The following is an 18,742-nucleotide window of genomic DNA, read 5'->3' as shown; positions in this document are numbered from 1 at the left end:
TGTTTGACTCCTATCTTCCAAATGTCTTCCAAGTAACAAAATTTACTTGAACCTAGATGTTTGAGAAATTTTGTTACTAGTTCCCCAATTTTCAATCCATGTATGAGGGAGGGGTATAATTATATCAATTGAGTTAATAAGATAATAAGAAATCTGATAGGGACCGGAAAGGCGCTGAACACATGTTCTCTTCATCTTTTTTCTCATAATATGGTATTTGAACTGTTTCTCTTAAGTTTTTTGGGGGTTGCTTGAGCTATGTTATTGGGAAATGATATTTCCACCCCCTATCTCAGCATTTCCAGCCACTTTTGTTTGTCTTTTCTTGAAATGACCTAATTTTAGGGAAAAAACAAATGGGTTGGAAATGCAATTATTTTTGGGAGAAAACAAACAGAAGGGGTGGAAATGCTTGGAATATCATTTCCCAATATTATATTGCTAGAAATATTATGAAAAGTTCACTGGATAAATTATTCCTCCTTAAATCAATTTGGGCTGTAAGTCAAAGTTTCATCGGATTAAAGTTCCTCCTTAAATCAATTTGAAAGTGGGTACCTCAAATCTGTTTGGGAATTGATGTTGTCCCTCTACCATCCATTGAGAACTGCAGTATCCTTTTAAATTCTATTATTCTCTGAAAACCCCACTTTAGTGATAGTTTCAGAGGGGGGGGGAGGACTTACAAGCAGAAAGCCCAACACTGAATTTTTATCATTATCTGGATAAAGCACTTAAAACCCCCATAGATGGCCACAAAAAAAATGAGATCAAAATGTTCAGGCCTAGTTCATTTCAGACTGTGAGAAGTGAGAACCGATGGTGAGGGCCCCAACCGATTATCAGCCCAAAATTGATTATCAGCCCCGTCGGTTCTCACAATCTGAAACTAACAGGGCCTCATAAATACCAGGAAGTTGAGAGTTTTCGTGAGGGTTACATGACTCTCATCAGCCACCAAAAAACCCATTTGATTTTTGTTCTATTAATTCTATCAGAACGAAAGTCTGATCATCTTGAGAAAATGGAAGAAGGTAAAACAGAAGAAAAAAGACAATTGAAGAAATCGACACCTAGGCCACAACATTGAGATTGACGCCGCTGAGTTTGAAATCCATTGAACACAAAACCAGCTAAAATATATTTCATCCTCCTCTCCCCTTCACATTCCCTTCAAATGAGAAGATGTGCAATTAACGTGACAATGATATGCGTCTTAACAATTAAGTCCTAAATGGGCGTCGTTAAGCAAATAATTCCCTCATCTTTTACTAAGATCAATTATCATTGGGAACACTGGAATGAGAGGGAAATCCAAGATACATCAGATGTTTATGTTCTTAAAGTGTAAGTCTACAGCACATTTCATAGTTCATATCTACAGCTACAGCTTAAAACAAGTAATCTGCTTTCCCAATACATGGCATACTACAATAAACCAATATTTAACATATTAATTTCATAACAGGTATAAGCATAAAATATATTTTTGATAATAGATATCTGCAAAGAATCAACACACAATCATAAATTGCAGACATTAATTTGCTCAGGCGTAGGGCTGCAACTCGAGCCGGGTTTTACCCGACCCGCATCGACCCGACCCGAAAATAGCCTGGGTTGGGTTCAGGTTTCATGGGTTTCGGGTCGAGCCAGGTTGAGCATTCAAAAGCCCGTATGAATCTCGGGTCGAGCCGGGTTTGAAGGGGCCCGACCCGAGTTACATAAGTTATAGTATGTACATTTTTTTCTATTGTTAGTTAAAAGTTAAAAGTGAAAACCCACGCACCCACTGTTATTGTATGTGAGTGTAATTTCTAGTTCTATGAGTTGAGTTGATTCAAGTGTTTGATTCAGCATTGTTTGATTGTAATTACAACATTGTTTGATTACAGCATTGTTTGATTCAAGTGTAATGTGAGTGTAATTACATCATTGTTTGATTCAAGTATAATGTGAGTGTAATTTCTGCTTCTATGAGTTGAGTTGCCTTACCAAACAAGAATCTTCCTTAAAAAATTGCATCAACGTGAAAAAACCCGACCCGAGATTTATCATGGGTAGGGCCGGGTTTGGGAATTGTGGGTTTTCCGAAAAAAAACCCGACCTGACCCGACCCGAGATGAGATATTTCTCGGGTAGGGTTGGGTTCTCCAAAACCCGACCTGAGTTGCAGCCCTACTCAGGCGTACTATGCTAAATTTGTATTTGATGTAGATTCTAATTTCAAAAAATTGAGGCTAGAAACTAAACGAAAAAAATTCTGCCCTGAAACAACTCCATACTGAACAGAACCCACTTCTAAAACCACCAATCTGAGCCAAAAAGCACCTCAAATCCAAAAAATCACCCCAATCTAACAAATTTACGTCAACCCGAAACTCCTCCCCAGAAACTACCCCGAAATTCTGAAATCACTTATGGAACAACCAATCTCAGCTCTAAACCATCCCCTGAACAGCAATCATAAACATCATACAAAAAATTGGGAGTCATACAGAAACAAATTGGGAGTCGTGCTAATGCATGCTGGAAAAATTCAACAGAACTTGACAGAGTAAAGCTCAGGAAATTCTGAGTAATCAAAAGCATCATACAAAGTACAAACACAATTTGGTAGTCATATAATGCATGCTGCAAAAAATTCAACAGAATTTGACAAAATGAAGCTCAGGATGTTCTGAGTTTCGGGAAGACAAGAAAAAAGTAAAATATGCTACAAAAGTTCTTCAGCCTCTCGTGCCTTAAATGTGGGCACAACATGACAAAATCAAATAAAATAAAGGTGTTCAAGGCGGAGATATCAACCTGTGAAGCACAGAGGGCTGTACTTACTGAGCAATTCATACTGTAGTTAGAATATTGAATACTCTCAAAAGTAAGTACAGTTGATAGAGCATGGTATGTGTGGAGAAATCTGATGGGCAAAAACTGATCTGATAACACGCAAAGTAATGGAAACATAATAGTGATGCAAACATACACATAAACACAAGATACACATGATTTAGCAACAATGGCTATGTCTATAAGGCGGGAACCGATTTCATGGAAAGAATAAACGAAGATTGCAAAATAGATTAAACCAATCCCGTATTCCGTAACCATGTCCTTCTCTCACCCTGGCAATCCCATTCTAAAACCTTTCCTATCTCCCACTCAAGACCAAGAGAATAACTTTTTCAGTAATTTCTCATGAAATAGTGCTTTGTGTCGTTCCCTCGTGTTACCTTCTCTTTTCTATAGTTTGGGCGCATATAGTTTTTTCATAACCTAAAGCCTACTCTTGCTGCAACTAAGAAAGCTCACAACCTCCCTATATCACAGTCAAACTAGAAATCCTTTCTTAGTCTAACTAGGTAGCTACAGAGAAGAGACAAACACCTGACTCTCTCCTACTCTAGCTAGGATACAACAAGAGAAATTCCCAACCGTCCTATTCTTCGTTTCCTATTCAAACAAGGAAACCTCAGAGAGAGAAATGTCCTAGTCAAACTAGGATGGGTGGTGCTCCACCTCCGTGGAAACAAGATATCAAACCCAACAATCTCCACCTTGGCTTGTTTCTCAGCCATCCTGAAGATTTTCCGTTGGGGTCTCTTTCGCGGTTGATGCAAGGATGGGTTCCTATGCTGCAGATGATGGGTAAGGTAACATTTTCGGGTGGTGGAGTACTGGAGTAGATTGGCCGAAGTCCCTCTCCAAAGTTGACTTGAGGCAGCTACACATGTACATTGGCCATGTTGATCGAGTCAGCTGACCAAGGCGATTCGATAGTGTGTGTAGCTGGTACTTCAGAAAGCCATAGTTGGTTTGCTACTACAGCAGACTGGTGGAGACGCATCCAGATATTTTGCTTTTCCTTTACTTCCCTAACTCAAGGAACACAAGGAGAGATTCTAAAAATTTTCCTCTCAGTCGGTGAGTCCAATGTTCTCGATTGGCGAAGCCTCACAATTGCGTAGCTTGACCCTCGACTCTTAATCGGCGAGGCTTTTCCTCTCAAGTGGCGAGGCCTGGCTACGCCTGGCTACAAGCAAGGTATTTAGTAGTTGCATTCCCTCCTATAAACGAATTCTAAAAACAAAACATTGCATACAATAAGTTCAAATGCACAACAAGGAACGAAACAGCGGATCAATCATTACGCAGAATACTTTGTTGTTGTTGTTGTTGTTGTGGCCCTCTTAGGGCTTTATTCTTGGTTGTTGTCCTCCTAGCTTGACCTTAACTCTCAGTCCGTGAGGCCTATGTTCTCGGTCAGCGTAGCCTCACAACCCGAAGGAAAACGCCGTATAGGTTATATGTTTCCTGATAGGAACAACGGGCGGCTTAGGGCTTTGTTGTTGTCCTCTTGGCAAGGCCTCGCAGCCCCCTCAATAGCAGTTTGCTTGGCTGCCCGTTCCTTTCTTCTCTTGTACGTTCCTTTCATGTCATGTGATGTCCTTCGCTTTCCTTCCCTTGCCTTACTAGTCATGTGTTGTCCTTTGCTTTCCTTAGGGTTGCCAATTGGCATATGTGATGAAGACATCGATGTGTTGCCCTTGGCTTCGGAGGGGTCGGAATCCAGTCGTGGCCGCATTACCTGTCTTAATCTACAGTGAGCACTCACAAAGTCATTGCCAAGTGTCACATGTTTGGGCACTACTGGCATATCTAAAAAACGACATCATAGCTAGGCGAATACCTAAGAGTCTGGTAGCTGCCAGTAATCAGTAGAAAACTGAATAAAGCTTTGCCCTTGATTGTGTTGGAGAATTCGAGGGTACTATTTGTGATAGAAAACAGAAACTAAAGACTGTTGCTTCAAGGCGTGATATCACTTTCCTTAAGACAAGATTCGCCCCCACCAGTAGTGTGCAAAGAGGATCCGCGAATTGCCTCCAAGATACAATGAAGCCTAGTAGGGAAGCCCTACTAACATTTGATGACGCCTCGCACTAGCGGAATCAAACCCGAAATGCCCTTCAGAATTTCAAGCCTTAGAGAAATTTTCAGATACTGTTTCTGTAGAAGAACAGTATCTAGAATAATAAAACAAAAGAAAACAATATGTAGAAATACTTAGGGAATTTGTAAGAATGTAGAAGTGTGTTTAGAATCTGTCAGATAGCAGAAGGAAATTGGTAATTCGATTCTGTTCTTAAATGACCGAATTCTGCACATTTTACAGACCACCAGGTGTCTTTTCATACAAACCATTTGGCCCACCCATCCGACCGGTCGACCTTCATCTTGATCCAACGGTCCAGATCAAATCTAGAAAAATCAAAGGCTCTGGAAAAATCAAAGGCTCCAATCGCTCCTCTCGACGTGCAAAGTGCGCCTAAAAAAGTGCCAATAAAGCGCCACTATGTGCCCTATAGCCCATAGCCCATTGCCCATGCCGCGCGCGCGTGTGCGAACAGTGCGTTGCACCGTCCCGCGGGTCCAACCATGGGTTTAACCCAATGTGCAATCAAACAAGTATTAGAGAAGTGTAGTGCTTTATAAGCCCTTCTCTTTCATTTCTCTCATTCGGTACGGAACTATCTTTTCAACTACACTTCTACATCCTTTTGTAAAAGCAAATCTTTCCAAGAAAACATTTTCTTTTTCCCAAACGCTTTTGATAAAACATTTTCCAAAACGCCTAAAACATGAAAAATACATGATTTTGAAAAAACCAAAATCACTAACAGATTGGTTATTCAAAGTGGGTGTACCTAGAGGTGAGCCTTCCATTATTGAACTCACAGCTTAGCAATAAGTACAACTTTCAAATCTGCTTTGGGCGACTAAGGTAGTCAATTTCGTAAAATGTCATGAGTGGAGGCGTCCAAGTCGAGTTGGAGGATCTCTAGGAATGGGTCAAATGAGGCTCAGTTAAACGAAACCCCAGAGTCGTTAACTCCTCGATAAATCTGACACTTAAAACCAACACCAACGAATGTAGTACCACGCTGAAAGGCAACTTGACGGCATCATAGTCGACAGATGAGGAGGCTTCAGTCTGAAGGTGGTGTACTTCATTTGGCCAAGTGTCTAAATTGGTTGGCAGTAAGACCACCATGAGGCGACTGACTGACTCACGAGGAAGGAGACTAGGGGAGAGATAAATCATTTGTTCTTGTTCATAAGGGCAAAGAGACATGGACGTATCTTCCCTTTTCCGTCTATTGAATATTTTGGCATAATGTATCTCCTCTTAGACCCTATTTAAACATGGAAACCTCAAAGAGAGAAGTCTCCTAGTCTACTGGGATGACCCCACTCCACTTGCATGGAAACAAGACACCAAAGCCAACAATCTCCATCTTAGCTTGTTTCACAACCATCCTAAAGATTTTATGATGTCGTCCCCACCAATTCGTTGTAGCAGCAAAACATCCATGGCCTTCTGAAGTACTAGCTATACACACTATTGAATTCTCTTGGCCAACTAACTCAATCAACAAGACCAATGCACATGTGTAGCCGCCCCGAGTCAACTTTGGAGAGGGACCTCAACCCGTCTACTCCACTAGCAAGAAGTGTCACGGTGACACTTCGTGCTAGTGGAGTGTCACCTCCCCATCATCTATAGCCTAGAAACTCGTCTCTGCATCAACTGCGAAAGAGACTGTGTGTGCATTCTACTCCTTTTTTAATCATCCATCAGGATACTAGGAACACCATTTGTCAGTGTATTTCCCGGTACAATTCACCACACAACCTAAATTGTGTACTTCATCAAACATTCTAATTTTCATAGTAACAAATTCATAGACGTAGCAAGTCGACCCATCATCCAAGGACATCCTGGAGCATATATGAACATAGAAACCTTATCTCATAGAACATCCTGGAGCATATAACATAGAAACCTAAATCTAGAATTAATTCATCTTTAGAAGTGTACCTACAGAGACTATGAGCAAATCTCCAACCATCTGATTCTGCCCATCAGTTACCGCCGCCATTGTATTTTCAGCATCACTAACTGACTTGTCAGCTCACTTTAGAGAATTATGCCTGCTGTGATGGTAACCCTGCAATGATAACAGTGTGCCGCTCACTCTAGATCTCGACATGCTACTTCTTTATCCCTTCCCAATCTTTTTTTATTCTCCCCACAAACAATCAATGCATGCTCTTGACCGTCATCGCGTTTAGGCCTCCTCCTAATCTTATTTGAAAAGAGTGCCACTATGACTTCTTCTAGCTTCATTGTATCCTTCCCGAGTAGGAGTATATAGTAACCATATTATCGTAAGAATCAAGATGAGAAATAAGAAATAACAAGGCCTTGTTTTCTTCCTTCATCGTTTCCCCAAACCTTGTAGAGTTGAGTCTGTTGAACACAATCATGTGTTCCAGAAGATTCTCACCTTTCTACATCTTCAACCAATACAACTACCCCTTTAGATACAATCGCTTGACCAAGTTTTCAACATGTAAAGCATCTCCAAATCTCACATAATTTTGGCATTGATTCTTCTTCCATAACATTAAACATAACATCATCACGAAGACAAAATTAAATAGTGTTGACAAGCCTCGATTCAATGTATTCCCATTTAGCATTATATACATCTTCTCTAGCTTCCCATCCTTTACCTTCAACGTCACAGCCAAGCCTTACTGAACTAGGATGTCATTCACTCTTCTCTGCTAAAAGGTGAATCTCCCCATTTAATCAAATTTCTCAATCTCAAATTTTGAGGTTAAGCCCTTTTCTTCCATTTCATATAAATCACACCTCTAAATGATAATCTTTAAATTCGGTCGCTCCACACAAAAGCAAGTAACACGAGAAAGACTAGCAAAAAACTCTCTTTCCACGCATCAATTAATTTAAAAAATCCTAGGCTGATTTAATAACCTACAGAAATCACAGGAAAGTATAGATGATAAAGATGTTGTAGAACTTCACCTCCAATGAGAATGTCCCAAACAAGCTTTCTAAATATGCCAATCTGCTCCCATTAGATCTATCCAACCTAGCTATGATACTACTTTGTAGAAAAATCTGACGCACAAAAATCCTGATCACATTTAAAGTAATGGAAAGATAATAATGATGTAAACACATACAAACAAGATGTATACAGTTCAACAACAATGCCTATGTCCGAAGAGAGAGAACCAATTTCTATATAAAAGAATAAACAAAGATTACAAAAGGGAGTAATCCAATCATGTATCTTAAGCTAACAATTAAAATTTGATATTTTTAATGTGATTTATTAGATTTGTATTTCATTTGCAAGTATATCAGTTGCCTGCCTGTCTACTTGTTTGCCAAGTTTTTCTTTTGTTATTAATTGAACTAAAAAAGTTGCAACAATTATCTAAAATAAAAAATGATTAAATAAACAATAAAAATAGCTAAAATACTAACATAATCGCATAAGCAAAAAGTAGTTCCATAAATAAAACAGAAGAAAAAATTATGAAAATAGACAAGAATAAGCCACACATAGATTTAGGATCTGAATGTTAGAGGGCTGATCCTAACCATCTATAGGTTGGAGAGTTAGGATCAACCTATGGAAATAATTTTTGGGGCACAACCTATTTAGGCTGTGGCCCATCTAATGGACGGTTTGGATCATCCTATGGTGCGAGCCATACCGTATTTTTAATAAAGTGAGGAGTGCCCTCATCAAAATACAGTCGTGCTGATAACATTTCCCTAAATCTATCATTAAAAGATGAGATATTTCAAAAATAGAAAAATATAAGGAAAAGTAAAACCCATAAAACTTGCTTAAGTAACACCTAAATTTCTTCAAATATTTTCTCAAACATGCATATGGAATGAATCATGCATGATTTTGATGTATTATTATTAATCCATGAACAGAAAACGAAAAAAACACGAAGTTTCTTCCTCAAACCAAAAAATTCCAAAATATATGTGTCCATCTTCGATCTATTGATTCATGCCTCATTTTTTATTTTATTTTTGGTAGATGAATTTAGTAGATCAATGCTGATTTAATTCGTTTAAATCAAGAAAACCGCCCTAAAATGGCAAAAAAAATGAAATAATAAAGTTAAGGGTATTCTGTTACGTACCCAAGATTAGCTGGAAGATCTTCTTGATTTCCTTAGTAGTAGATTTTCTTATTTCTTGCTATAGCTAGGATATTCCCCTTAATATTAGTTTCCTTTTATTATTATCTTGTTTCCTAAGTATCCTTTAGGATTTGGGAAGTTTGGATTGTTTCCTAAATAGTAGAAATGCTAATTCTATAAGTATGTAATATCTTTCTTTTTAACGTATGAATGGAAAAGCAAGGACTGTTTTAGGAGATTTGGCCATCTCGAATAGGCCTACATTGTTTCTTTCTCTCTTATTTTTACTTTTATCCAAGGGGTCGTATCATTTGGTATCAGAGCTATGGCTGATGAAAGTCATGCTACCCGAAACCAGCGGATGGAGGCAGAGATTCAATCTCTTAAGGAAGGCTATGAAGCGCACGGACGTATTCTTGAAGATATTCTAAAGAAATTGACGGCCTTAGATGCAACATGCCAAAGATTAGTCACATCAAAGGTTCAGGACGAATTGGATGATGCCCCCGTAGCACCACAAGTAAATCAAGGAAATCTTGAAGATGTGCAGACACATCTCCGTACCCTCCGTCTAGAATTTCCTAGATTTGACGGATCCGATCCAGCCGGGTGGGTTTTTAGTGCTGAACAATTTCAAAGGTTCAATAAAATACCCGATGAGCGTATGGTAGATTTGGCATCGATCCACCTTACTAGGGATGCAATACCATGGTTTTGTTGGATGGAGAAGACCATGGGTGTAATGGCATGGTCACAATTCAAGCATGCTTTATGTGCTCGGTTTGGGCCGCCTGGAAGCGACGATCCAGGAGGAGCACTATCAAAATTAGAACAAACGGTATCTGTTCGGGAATATCAATCGGAGTTTGAGCGATTGGTCAACCGAACCGTACGATTACCCGAATCATTCTTAATCGAATGTTTTATTTCGGGCCTTCGTGACGATATTCGGGCCTGCGTTAAAATGTTTCAACCGATTACTCTCCAGCATGCATCCCAACTAGCCTTGTTACATGAGGAATTATCTCTAGCTAGTGGTCGATACTCGCGCCCCCCACTACCAAATCCATCGACGTCTACTTCTACGGCGGTTGCCCTCATGAAGGAAGGACCATTACCAGCAAAAAAATTAACACCTACCGAAATGATCGAGCGGCGCAAGAAAGGGTTATGCTATAATTGCAATGAGAAGTATAGCCCACTCTATCAATGTCGAGGACAGTTGGCGATATTAGAAGGATTTGGATTTGAAAACGAGGAAGAAGAAATAATAAAAGTAGAAGGATCTTAGTCCTTGAGGACAAGGACTCTTAAGAGGAAGGGAATGTTACGTACCCAAGATTAGCTGAAAGATCTTCTTGATTTCCTTAGTAGTAGATTTTCTTATTTCTTGCTATAGCTAAGATATTCCCCTTAATATTAGTTTCCTTTTATTATTATCTTGTTTCGTAAGTATCCTTTAGGATTTGGGAAGTTTGGATTGTTTCCTAAATAGTAGAAATGCATTCTATAAGTATGTAATCTCTTTCTTTTTAACGTATGAATGGAAAAGCAAGGACTGTTTTAGGAGATTTGGCCATCTCGAATAGGCCTACATTGTTTCTTTCTCTCTTATTTTTACTTTTATCCGAGGGTCGTATCATATTCATGCCACATATCATATTCATGCCAGCCCCGCATAGGTCATATTGGCTGATACACTTTGCTTATCAACCGACACACTAGCAACTATTTTGTGAGCACCAATACTGGGTCCATATTGTATCAAAAGATACAGATACAAATCGGCCAATACGTATCTCCATCGACCGATAGTTCAAAACACGAACGGATGAGCTAGGTAACATATTTTTGGATTGTGTTACCTTGTTCATTAATTAGTTTTGTTCAGGTCTGGATTTGTGATTTGCAGTTCACATCAATCTTTTATAAGAACCAGGAACCAGGTTCATTAGAGGTGGATTTTTTTGGTTTGCCTAAATTCACTAGTTTGCTTGCTATGATGCATTGATAGTCTTTTGATTAATACTTGGGAAAGTCAAAGCTGGGTTACCTGGTTCACTCACTGCCATTCTTTATTGCAAATCAGTATGCAGGTGAGCGGACCAGATAACACAGATCTGTGTTAAGAAAACAAGCATAAGTAGTTCCTTTCATTCGAAGAAAATATTATAACATGTTTGGTTGAGGCATAACAAAAACTTCAAGTTTTAAAATTAATAAGTATCATCCGTTGATTATGAAGACAAAAAATACAAAACAAAAACTCATATATGTTTATAAGAAAGACAGTGAGAAACAATAGGACCGTCCAAATTCAACATCATCCGGTACATAACACATCATCAGCCCGAAACAACCAAATTCCAAACCAATAAATCGCCATGAGTTTTCGCTTGCGTGGAGACGCCATTGTAAGTTGCAAAAAGGATTCCCAATCCATGCATTAGATATAATAAGGCTGACAAAGACGGTCAATGGCATGTATCAGTTTTCTTCTGGGTCCAACTGCATCTGCTCCCATATCTTTAAGCTTGCCCATAGTCATATTCAATAATTGTAATTTATCGACATTTTCCCTCTGAAACATATGTATGAAATTCCCTAGGCCTTGAGACACAAGCCACCTGCTCAATCCACCAGCCCTTTTGAGCTTCCTGTCAAGATTCGATGCTCGCAACTGATGATTCTGCAACAAGCATGCATTGAGGCAGCTGAACTGTCTAAGCAATAACTTATCTTTCCCTCCATAAATTGGAATTGAATCTCGTCCCTCTGAAGCTGGAAATGATGACAAGGGTCGTGTATTCAAACCTTCTGATACCCCAATGGGTGTTCGAGAGGTACTTCCACAATTTTTCGAGGAATTGAGAACAGGATCTAAAACTCGCAAGGTTGACTCGCCAACAAACACATCTGAACCTTTTATTGTGGTCTTCCAAGTGGACAGAGGTAAATGGTCTTCGGTAGGGCTAGGTGAAGCAGCTAGATCGTGGATTTTTGAACCTTCTGCTCTACGTCCAACAATTTGAATTCCCTTTTTGAAATGGCAAGCAACGGATTCCTTCATATCACCCCTCGAAGGCTTGCAATGCTTCTTAGTCATAATCTGAGATCTGCTTTTAGTTGTTCTTTTCGGCTTGGTCTGTATTTGTTTCACCTTTGAACTTTGAGGCCGAGACTGAATACTTGGTGAGGGAGGAACCAGAATGGTGATTCTCTGTTTTCTAACAACCACCCAACTGTCATCGTCTAGTTCCCCCTCAATTCCAGAGTTCGAAGAATTGATGAGGCTGCCGGATGAGAAAGTACCTTTCCCTGTAGCTATTGCTGCCAGCTGTCTACACTTTGCCTTCACCATTGGAATATATATATCATCAATCCTGCTTCAAAACACCCAAATAGTAGATAGCCAGATCAGCTTATACTATGCAAATAACCAGGATAACCCACTTCCTCAAGAGGAAGAAAACACAAGGGATATTGTTGGCATTGAAGACCTCGTCAATATTGATACCAAACTAGAGTGAAGATAGTGCAATCACCCACATTATGGACATTGAAACTAGAGATCAGAAAATAAAACTGGAAATATTATGAACAAAATTAGGCCCGGCTATATGAGAGTGCATCATGTATTGTTTAACAGCATATATTTGAGACAAAAACCCATCCTTTGGCCAATAACCACATAAATCAGATAGGCAATTCTAACATGATATAGAGAAAAGGATAATGAAGACATTTCTAACAAATTTGTAGAGAAAAGAAAATGAAGTCATTTTTATAATTCTCATTTTTTTTTAAAGTTGACATATTTTCATTATATTAGAATTACGTTGGGGACCAGGAGTCTCATCCCGTATTATAAAATATCAAAAAATTGGTCCGGGCATACCCTGGACCAGGAAATAGTAAGAAAAGAAGCAAAATAAAATAACTGGGGCATGTCTTCCTTCATCATGCAAGTGGCGAAGTATATGCCTGAGGCCCCAAGGGCGTTTCTATGTACCAAGCTCTTCCATCAGTCATTTTTTCAAGCTAACCTCCAATTAGTCCTATTAACACCGTTACCAACAAAAACCAAGGTTTAAACCATAGTCACCAAAAGCATCCTAGTTGGATGGGAAGCTCGCTTCCCCGGAAACTCGCTTCAGAAGCTAAGTTCTTCTTGCTTCCCAAATTTAGGAGAAGCGCACTTCCCAGACGCTTCCTACGTGTTTCCTCTTAATTAAGAGTACACTTCCTATTTAGTTAATTATTTCTTCCTAAAAGAATATTTTCTCATTTTGACTATGCTAAAGGAGCATATTTTTTTTTAAAAAGAGTACATTTAAAGCTTGAAAATCAACTTAAGCTTCAAACTAAAATTATGTGCATCTTTTTCCAAACACTTAAACATTAAATATATGTGAATAAACATGTGAACTTGTAAATTCCTAAAACTTGTAATTCTAATTAGTCGCAAAGTCTTCTTGTTAGCTTGTAATTCTTACCTATATTAATCATTCCTCCCTAACCTACTATCATCCTACTCTATGTACTTCTTGTTTGCTTCCAATGAGGCTTATTACATGCTCCACGTTGGCTTCAAATGACAGCTTCCCACCATTTTCTCTTTACTTTCTTTAGAGATTTTTCGTTCCCACAGTTTCTCTTTTCATTCTTTAGAGATTTTCGCTTCCCAAATTTTCTCTTTTCTAAACCCCTCGCTTCCCGATCGCCTTTCTCACTCACTGCTCACTCTGGCATCTATGATTTACACACCTGAGTGCTGTATAATGATAGTACAAAAAACACCACAAGCATACTACAGCCAAAGTATCTAATTGTACTGAAATTATCTAATTGTACTGAAATCAAGTAAATAATCAGTAGGTTTCATACAATAGGAAAGCTGAAGAAGACCACTATAAAATCCATAATTTTAGGACAAACAAAAAAGTACATCAGATTTTTGGATATTTTAAAAAGAAATTTCCCAATCTAGCAAACTCAAACCAATAAGCTTAAAACAGTTTACATCTTCCATTGCACCTATAGACAAGGCTGGAAAAGAAAATTAGTCACGATCTCAAAAGGTACTTAATAATACCAAGAGCCCATTGTTTGTTAATATCCAGCAGACAACTGTGTGATTGTCAAAGTTGGCAAGCAGGGGCAGAGAATGATACTCTATAACTAGGTCCTCATGTAGAGATCCGAACCATTAATCACGCTCTGATCACACAGTTATGATTCATTCACTAGACTTGGATGCATGTCTCCCTAGAACTCAAGGATACAAACATATAAGCCTACAGAGAAGATCCGGTTCAAGTAAGGTCGAAAAAATTATTCTTTTTTTTTTTTTTTTTAAATGACAACAATTTCATTCAATAAAGGGCGAGACCGAGATGGTCCACCCAAGAATACAAACTTGAAGATAAAATTTCATATAAAAAGAACAAAAGGAAAAGGGGAACAAAAGGAAAAGGGGGCATGTGGTAAAGTGGGAAGGAAATCAAACAACTCCAAATTTGCCTTCCCCACACCATCTTTGGCTAGCCTATCCACAACGCCATTATAGCAGATCTTCTGACGTGCTTGAATACTACAAAAGATCCACTAATCCGATCAAAGATCTCATAAAAAAATGTCGCAAATCTCCATGGGGGCAGCCGAGCCACAAAACCACCAAATCTCCAAGGTCGTAAATATTCTTAAATACTCATAATGCCCAAATATTCATTTGGTAAAAAATCCAGCCCCTTTTGCCCATTTAAAAAAAAAAGATGATCCCTTCTCATCATAGTAATCATGATTCATGGACACGGATTCGTGGGTTGAGTTTCGACATGGATACGAGGTGTCTGGCATGGCGACCCCTAAAAATCTAGAAAGGTGACACACCCATGCACATACATATATAATTAATGATTACTATCATAATTTACAATAATAAAAATATGGTATTCATTTAACAAACTAATAAATCTTATGATTAATCAACTATAAACTAAAACAAAAATGAGATAATCATATAGCAAGGCATTCATCAATTTAATCTAGTTGTGTTCACTCTTCAATATGCAACGAGAAAGGATGATCAATAGGATATAATGAATATAATATTAGAACAAGAATTTGTTTAGGGGTTTTAGGTTTGGAGGAGGGGATAGTACATCAAATATTAGTTAAAGAAGAGCTAAAGAAGAGGTGATAATAAAAGAAGAGTAAATAATAAGGTAAACACAATTTTCAATAATAAAACAGAATGTCACACTTGAAATAGTACAGAAACATGTCGACGCACCCACATTAATTCGGACGATTCTAGAAGTACATTTAGCTTTGACATGTGTGGACTCGTGTGTCGTGTCCACACATGTGTCATCAACAAATTCAAAGTGTGAGCTAAATCATAGATAGTAACAAATATTTTTCATAGGGATTTCTCGAGTAAAGGTGTATCTCGGGATTTTTTTAATTATTTTGGGCTTATATTGGAAAAAATTTGAAAAATAAAATAAAGTTCAAATATATAAAATATAAATTTTAAGACAACAAATAATATCGTGGATTTACTGTGATATTTTCATGATATTGTTGCGGTAAAAATAAAATATTACAGTATCTTGATGATTTTTCATAATCTTGGGAAATTTTTCGGATTGCATTTGACCAAAAAAATCACTAAATATCGCAACATTGTCAGAGATATTTGCGACTATGCTACTCATCAATCCGTACTTGTTGAAGAGTACGTGACCTCGAGTCTTGGAAGTAAATTTCATTTCATTTTTGCCCGAAATGGGTGAAACTTTTCGGTTCAGTCCAAAAACCGGAATGAAATGGCCATACATACCATTTCGTTCCGGATTTCAGTGGATTTGGGTAATTTCGGACAAAATTTTCCGAAATCTGAAATTTCGTCCAAAATTTTTCGAAATCCGAAATTTTGTCCGAAATGGCCGAAATTTGAAAAATTATTTGTTTTTCTTTTGCTCTCCTTGTCTCTTCTTGGTTCTCTTCTCTTATTCTCCCCTCTTCTTAGTATTTACAAGTAAAGTCATTCAAGTAAATGTCTTTACTATATTAAATGTCCATTTACTTAAGATTTGCATGTAAATAAGGGAATAACCCCATTTGGATTCATTAAAATAGTTTCAAGAACTGTTGTTAAAATCTTATGATTTACGATTTGAATCATACGATTCAAATCGAATCGTGGGTTTAATGATTCAAATTGAAAGAAGAATCGTTTTTCGTAAAATCATACGATTCAAGTACGATTCGACTTTGAATCATACGACTTTTATGATTTTTATGATTTTTTTTGCGATTTTTACGATTCTGTCTGTTTTGGATTTTGAGAACTGACTATGATTTCAATATGCTTTGTTTATTGCTGATATTTCTTTGTATGATGATTATTATAGATTTGAGTATGTGCTTTGTTTACTGTTGTGCTAAATTATATAATGATTTATTGTATGATGAATATAGTTTGTGCTCTGTTTAGTGATTTTTTGTACAATGAATATGATTTGTGCTTTGAATTACTAATCATGGGATTTATATTTAATTTAAATAGTTTCAAATGAAAAATAGATAACTACTCATTTTTTTCTTATTTTTTACCTTTTTATATTTTTTAATATTTTTTTCTCATTTTTATATATAAATCTGAAAAAATCTTACGATTTACGATCCGATTTAGGATTCGATACAATTCGAACCTTGTTACAATCTACGATTCGATTCCAATTTTCAGAACCTTAGTTTCAAGACCCAATTCTAAAAGGATAAAAAGTCAACTTTCCAATTCTAGCATAAAATTCGAAAGAAAAATGAGCCGAGTAAAAATCTTAACTTCCAAACGATGTGTTATTTTTCCAATTTTTAAAATTCATAAATTCTATTATATCCAAACATTATTAAATCCCAAAAGTCTAGTAAAAAATCTCATAATTTGGTCTTTAAATTTTTTTAATCTTGTAACACCACACAGGTCAACACAGGCATTTCAGCTGATAATGATTTTCCTTTTAAGTAAATGTTGGATCGTTTACATAATTGGTTCCTTTAATTGTACCATTCAAAATATAATAAAAATTGGTTCATTTAATTATTTCTTATATTTTTCTAACAATTTCGGATTTTTTTTATTTTTTTAGTATTAAAAAAATTCCCACGTCGTAGCAGAACTAAAGTTTCGACCGAAATCAGACCGAAATGATCAAAACATTCCATTCCGGTCACCAAAACGAAATGGCGACCAAAACAAAATTTACAGCTAAGCCTCGAGTGCAAAGATGTGCGCGAAGGACATCCATTGGACCAAATACTGGTATTAGAAACCATCTCAATTTTTATGGGTTTACATCCAAGAAGAATAATTATGTTCAGAATTCTATCGAGCCCAATAAGCAAAACTCTCCCTGGCATTTTATCAAACATTTATTGAAAATTAAAGTTTAGGGTAATTTCGTGTTAGATATGATTCTCTTTAACAAAATCGACATGATTCTCTTCAACAAAATCGCAATACAATTCTGCAAGAAAAACCCACTCCAATAGATCAAATTCATCTACTAAAAACACTTTCTCAAATCAAAAAAAAAAAAAACCTAGTCAAATCCATCTTTTCAAATCACATTACTTACCAAACAGCCCAAACACCGGAAAAGTTGCAAATGTTTAAATCTTCAAGTTTCCATGATGAAAGCTAGGCTGTGTTTCGCCTGAAATAATCAACCAAACGACAATGATTTCAATGCTTTCTGGAAATAAAAACCCTAAAAAATACATTCCAAGAGGAAGGGATATAAAAAGAGAGATTCCAATAGGAAGGGATACACAGAGAGACAGAGAGACCTTATTGGCGACGAGTATCGGCCGAAGAGACGTGAGAGAGGAGAGGATGTCAAGCATCTCAGATGTCTCCCCCTCTCCTCAACTCCTCTCTCACAATTACGCCCAAAATTATGAAGAGGAGAGGTAAAGGGAAAAATACACTTAGACCTTCTGACACATTCAACTCAACCCCTCATGATTAAAAGGTTATAAGTAGACCCCTGTGGTTTCAATTTGTACGAGGTAGGCCCCCTCAGTTGACGGTTGAAAAGGTTATAAGTGACCCTGTGGTTTCAATTTGTACGAGGTAGGCTCCCTCAGGTGACGGTTCGTCCACAGACCAAAGGGTTAGGACGATCCGATGGAGCTGATTTTTTGGGCACACCCTATCTATGTAGGGCCAATCAAATGAATGCTTTGGATCATCCAAACAATGTGGGGCCATACCAGAATCCAAATACTACCAAAAACAGAGTGGGCCCACATTGTTTGGATGATCCAAAGCGTTCATTTGATGTGGCTGACATAGATATGGTGTGCCTAAAAAATCAGCTCCATCAGATCATCTTAACCCCTCAATCTATAGCTGATAGAGTGTACTTTACACAAATTGAAACCACATGGGGTCTACTTGTAACTTTTTAAACAATAGGGTTTCGGGAGGTCTAAGTGTATTTTTCCCTTAACTTGCCAAATTTTAAAAAAAAAATATTCCGAGGAAAGGTAAAAGATTTTAACTATGTCTGCTTCTAAAAAACGATTTGCAGGAGAGGGAGAAACTTAGAGCATGGGAGTGAGGCGAGCATTATGCCCTCTCTAGTCTCATTGACTCAATTTTATCTCTCTCATTTCTGCGATTCCC

The 18,742-nt window shown here is 37.6% G+C and overlaps 1 protein-coding gene and 1 non-coding gene across 3 annotated transcripts; both read right to left on the bottom strand.

Annotated features, from left to right (window-relative positions):
* Positions 1-11,234: 11,234 nt before the first annotated feature.
* Positions 11,235-18,061, bottom strand: LOC143880462 (uncharacterized). Of its 2 annotated transcripts, none has more exons than XM_077383496.1 (3): positions 17,902-18,061; positions 17,691-17,768; positions 11,235-12,428 (listed from the first exon to the last, which is right to left on the bottom strand). In XM_077383496.1, the coding sequence occupies exon 3, from the start codon at positions 12,401-12,403 to the stop codon at positions 11,489-11,491; it is 915 nt and encodes a 304-aa protein (XP_077239611.1). In that variant the 5' UTR covers positions 12,404-12,428; positions 17,691-17,768; positions 17,902-18,061; the 3' UTR covers positions 11,235-11,488. The 2 variants fall into 2 exon arrangements, with proteins under 2 accessions (XP_077239611.1, XP_077239610.1); XM_077383495.1 differs by having other exon boundaries at positions 11,235-12,425.
* On the bottom strand, positions 14,159-14,371 carry LOC143880500 (small nucleolar RNA U3). Its single transcript, XR_013251731.1, has one exon. It is a non-coding gene; the product is annotated as a small nucleolar RNA U3 (small nucleolar RNA).
* Positions 18,062-18,742: the final 681 nt, after the last annotated feature.

This window comes from Tasmannia lanceolata, unplaced genomic scaffold (genome assembly GCF_043159265.1).
Source record: "Tasmannia lanceolata isolate RefF3 unplaced genomic scaffold, GAP_Taslan_0.1 ptg000006l, whole genome shotgun sequence".
Lineage (NCBI taxonomy): Eukaryota > Viridiplantae > Streptophyta > Magnoliopsida > Canellales > Winteraceae > Tasmannia > Tasmannia lanceolata.
This window is presented reverse-complemented; position numbering and strand designations above follow the sequence as displayed.

What these genes read in the sequence shown, in the direction of transcription:
- LOC143880462 (XM_077383496.1), bottom strand. Translation starts at nt 12,403, where the DNA reads ATGGTGAAGGCAAAGTGTAGACAGCTGGCAGCAATAGCTACAGGGAAA.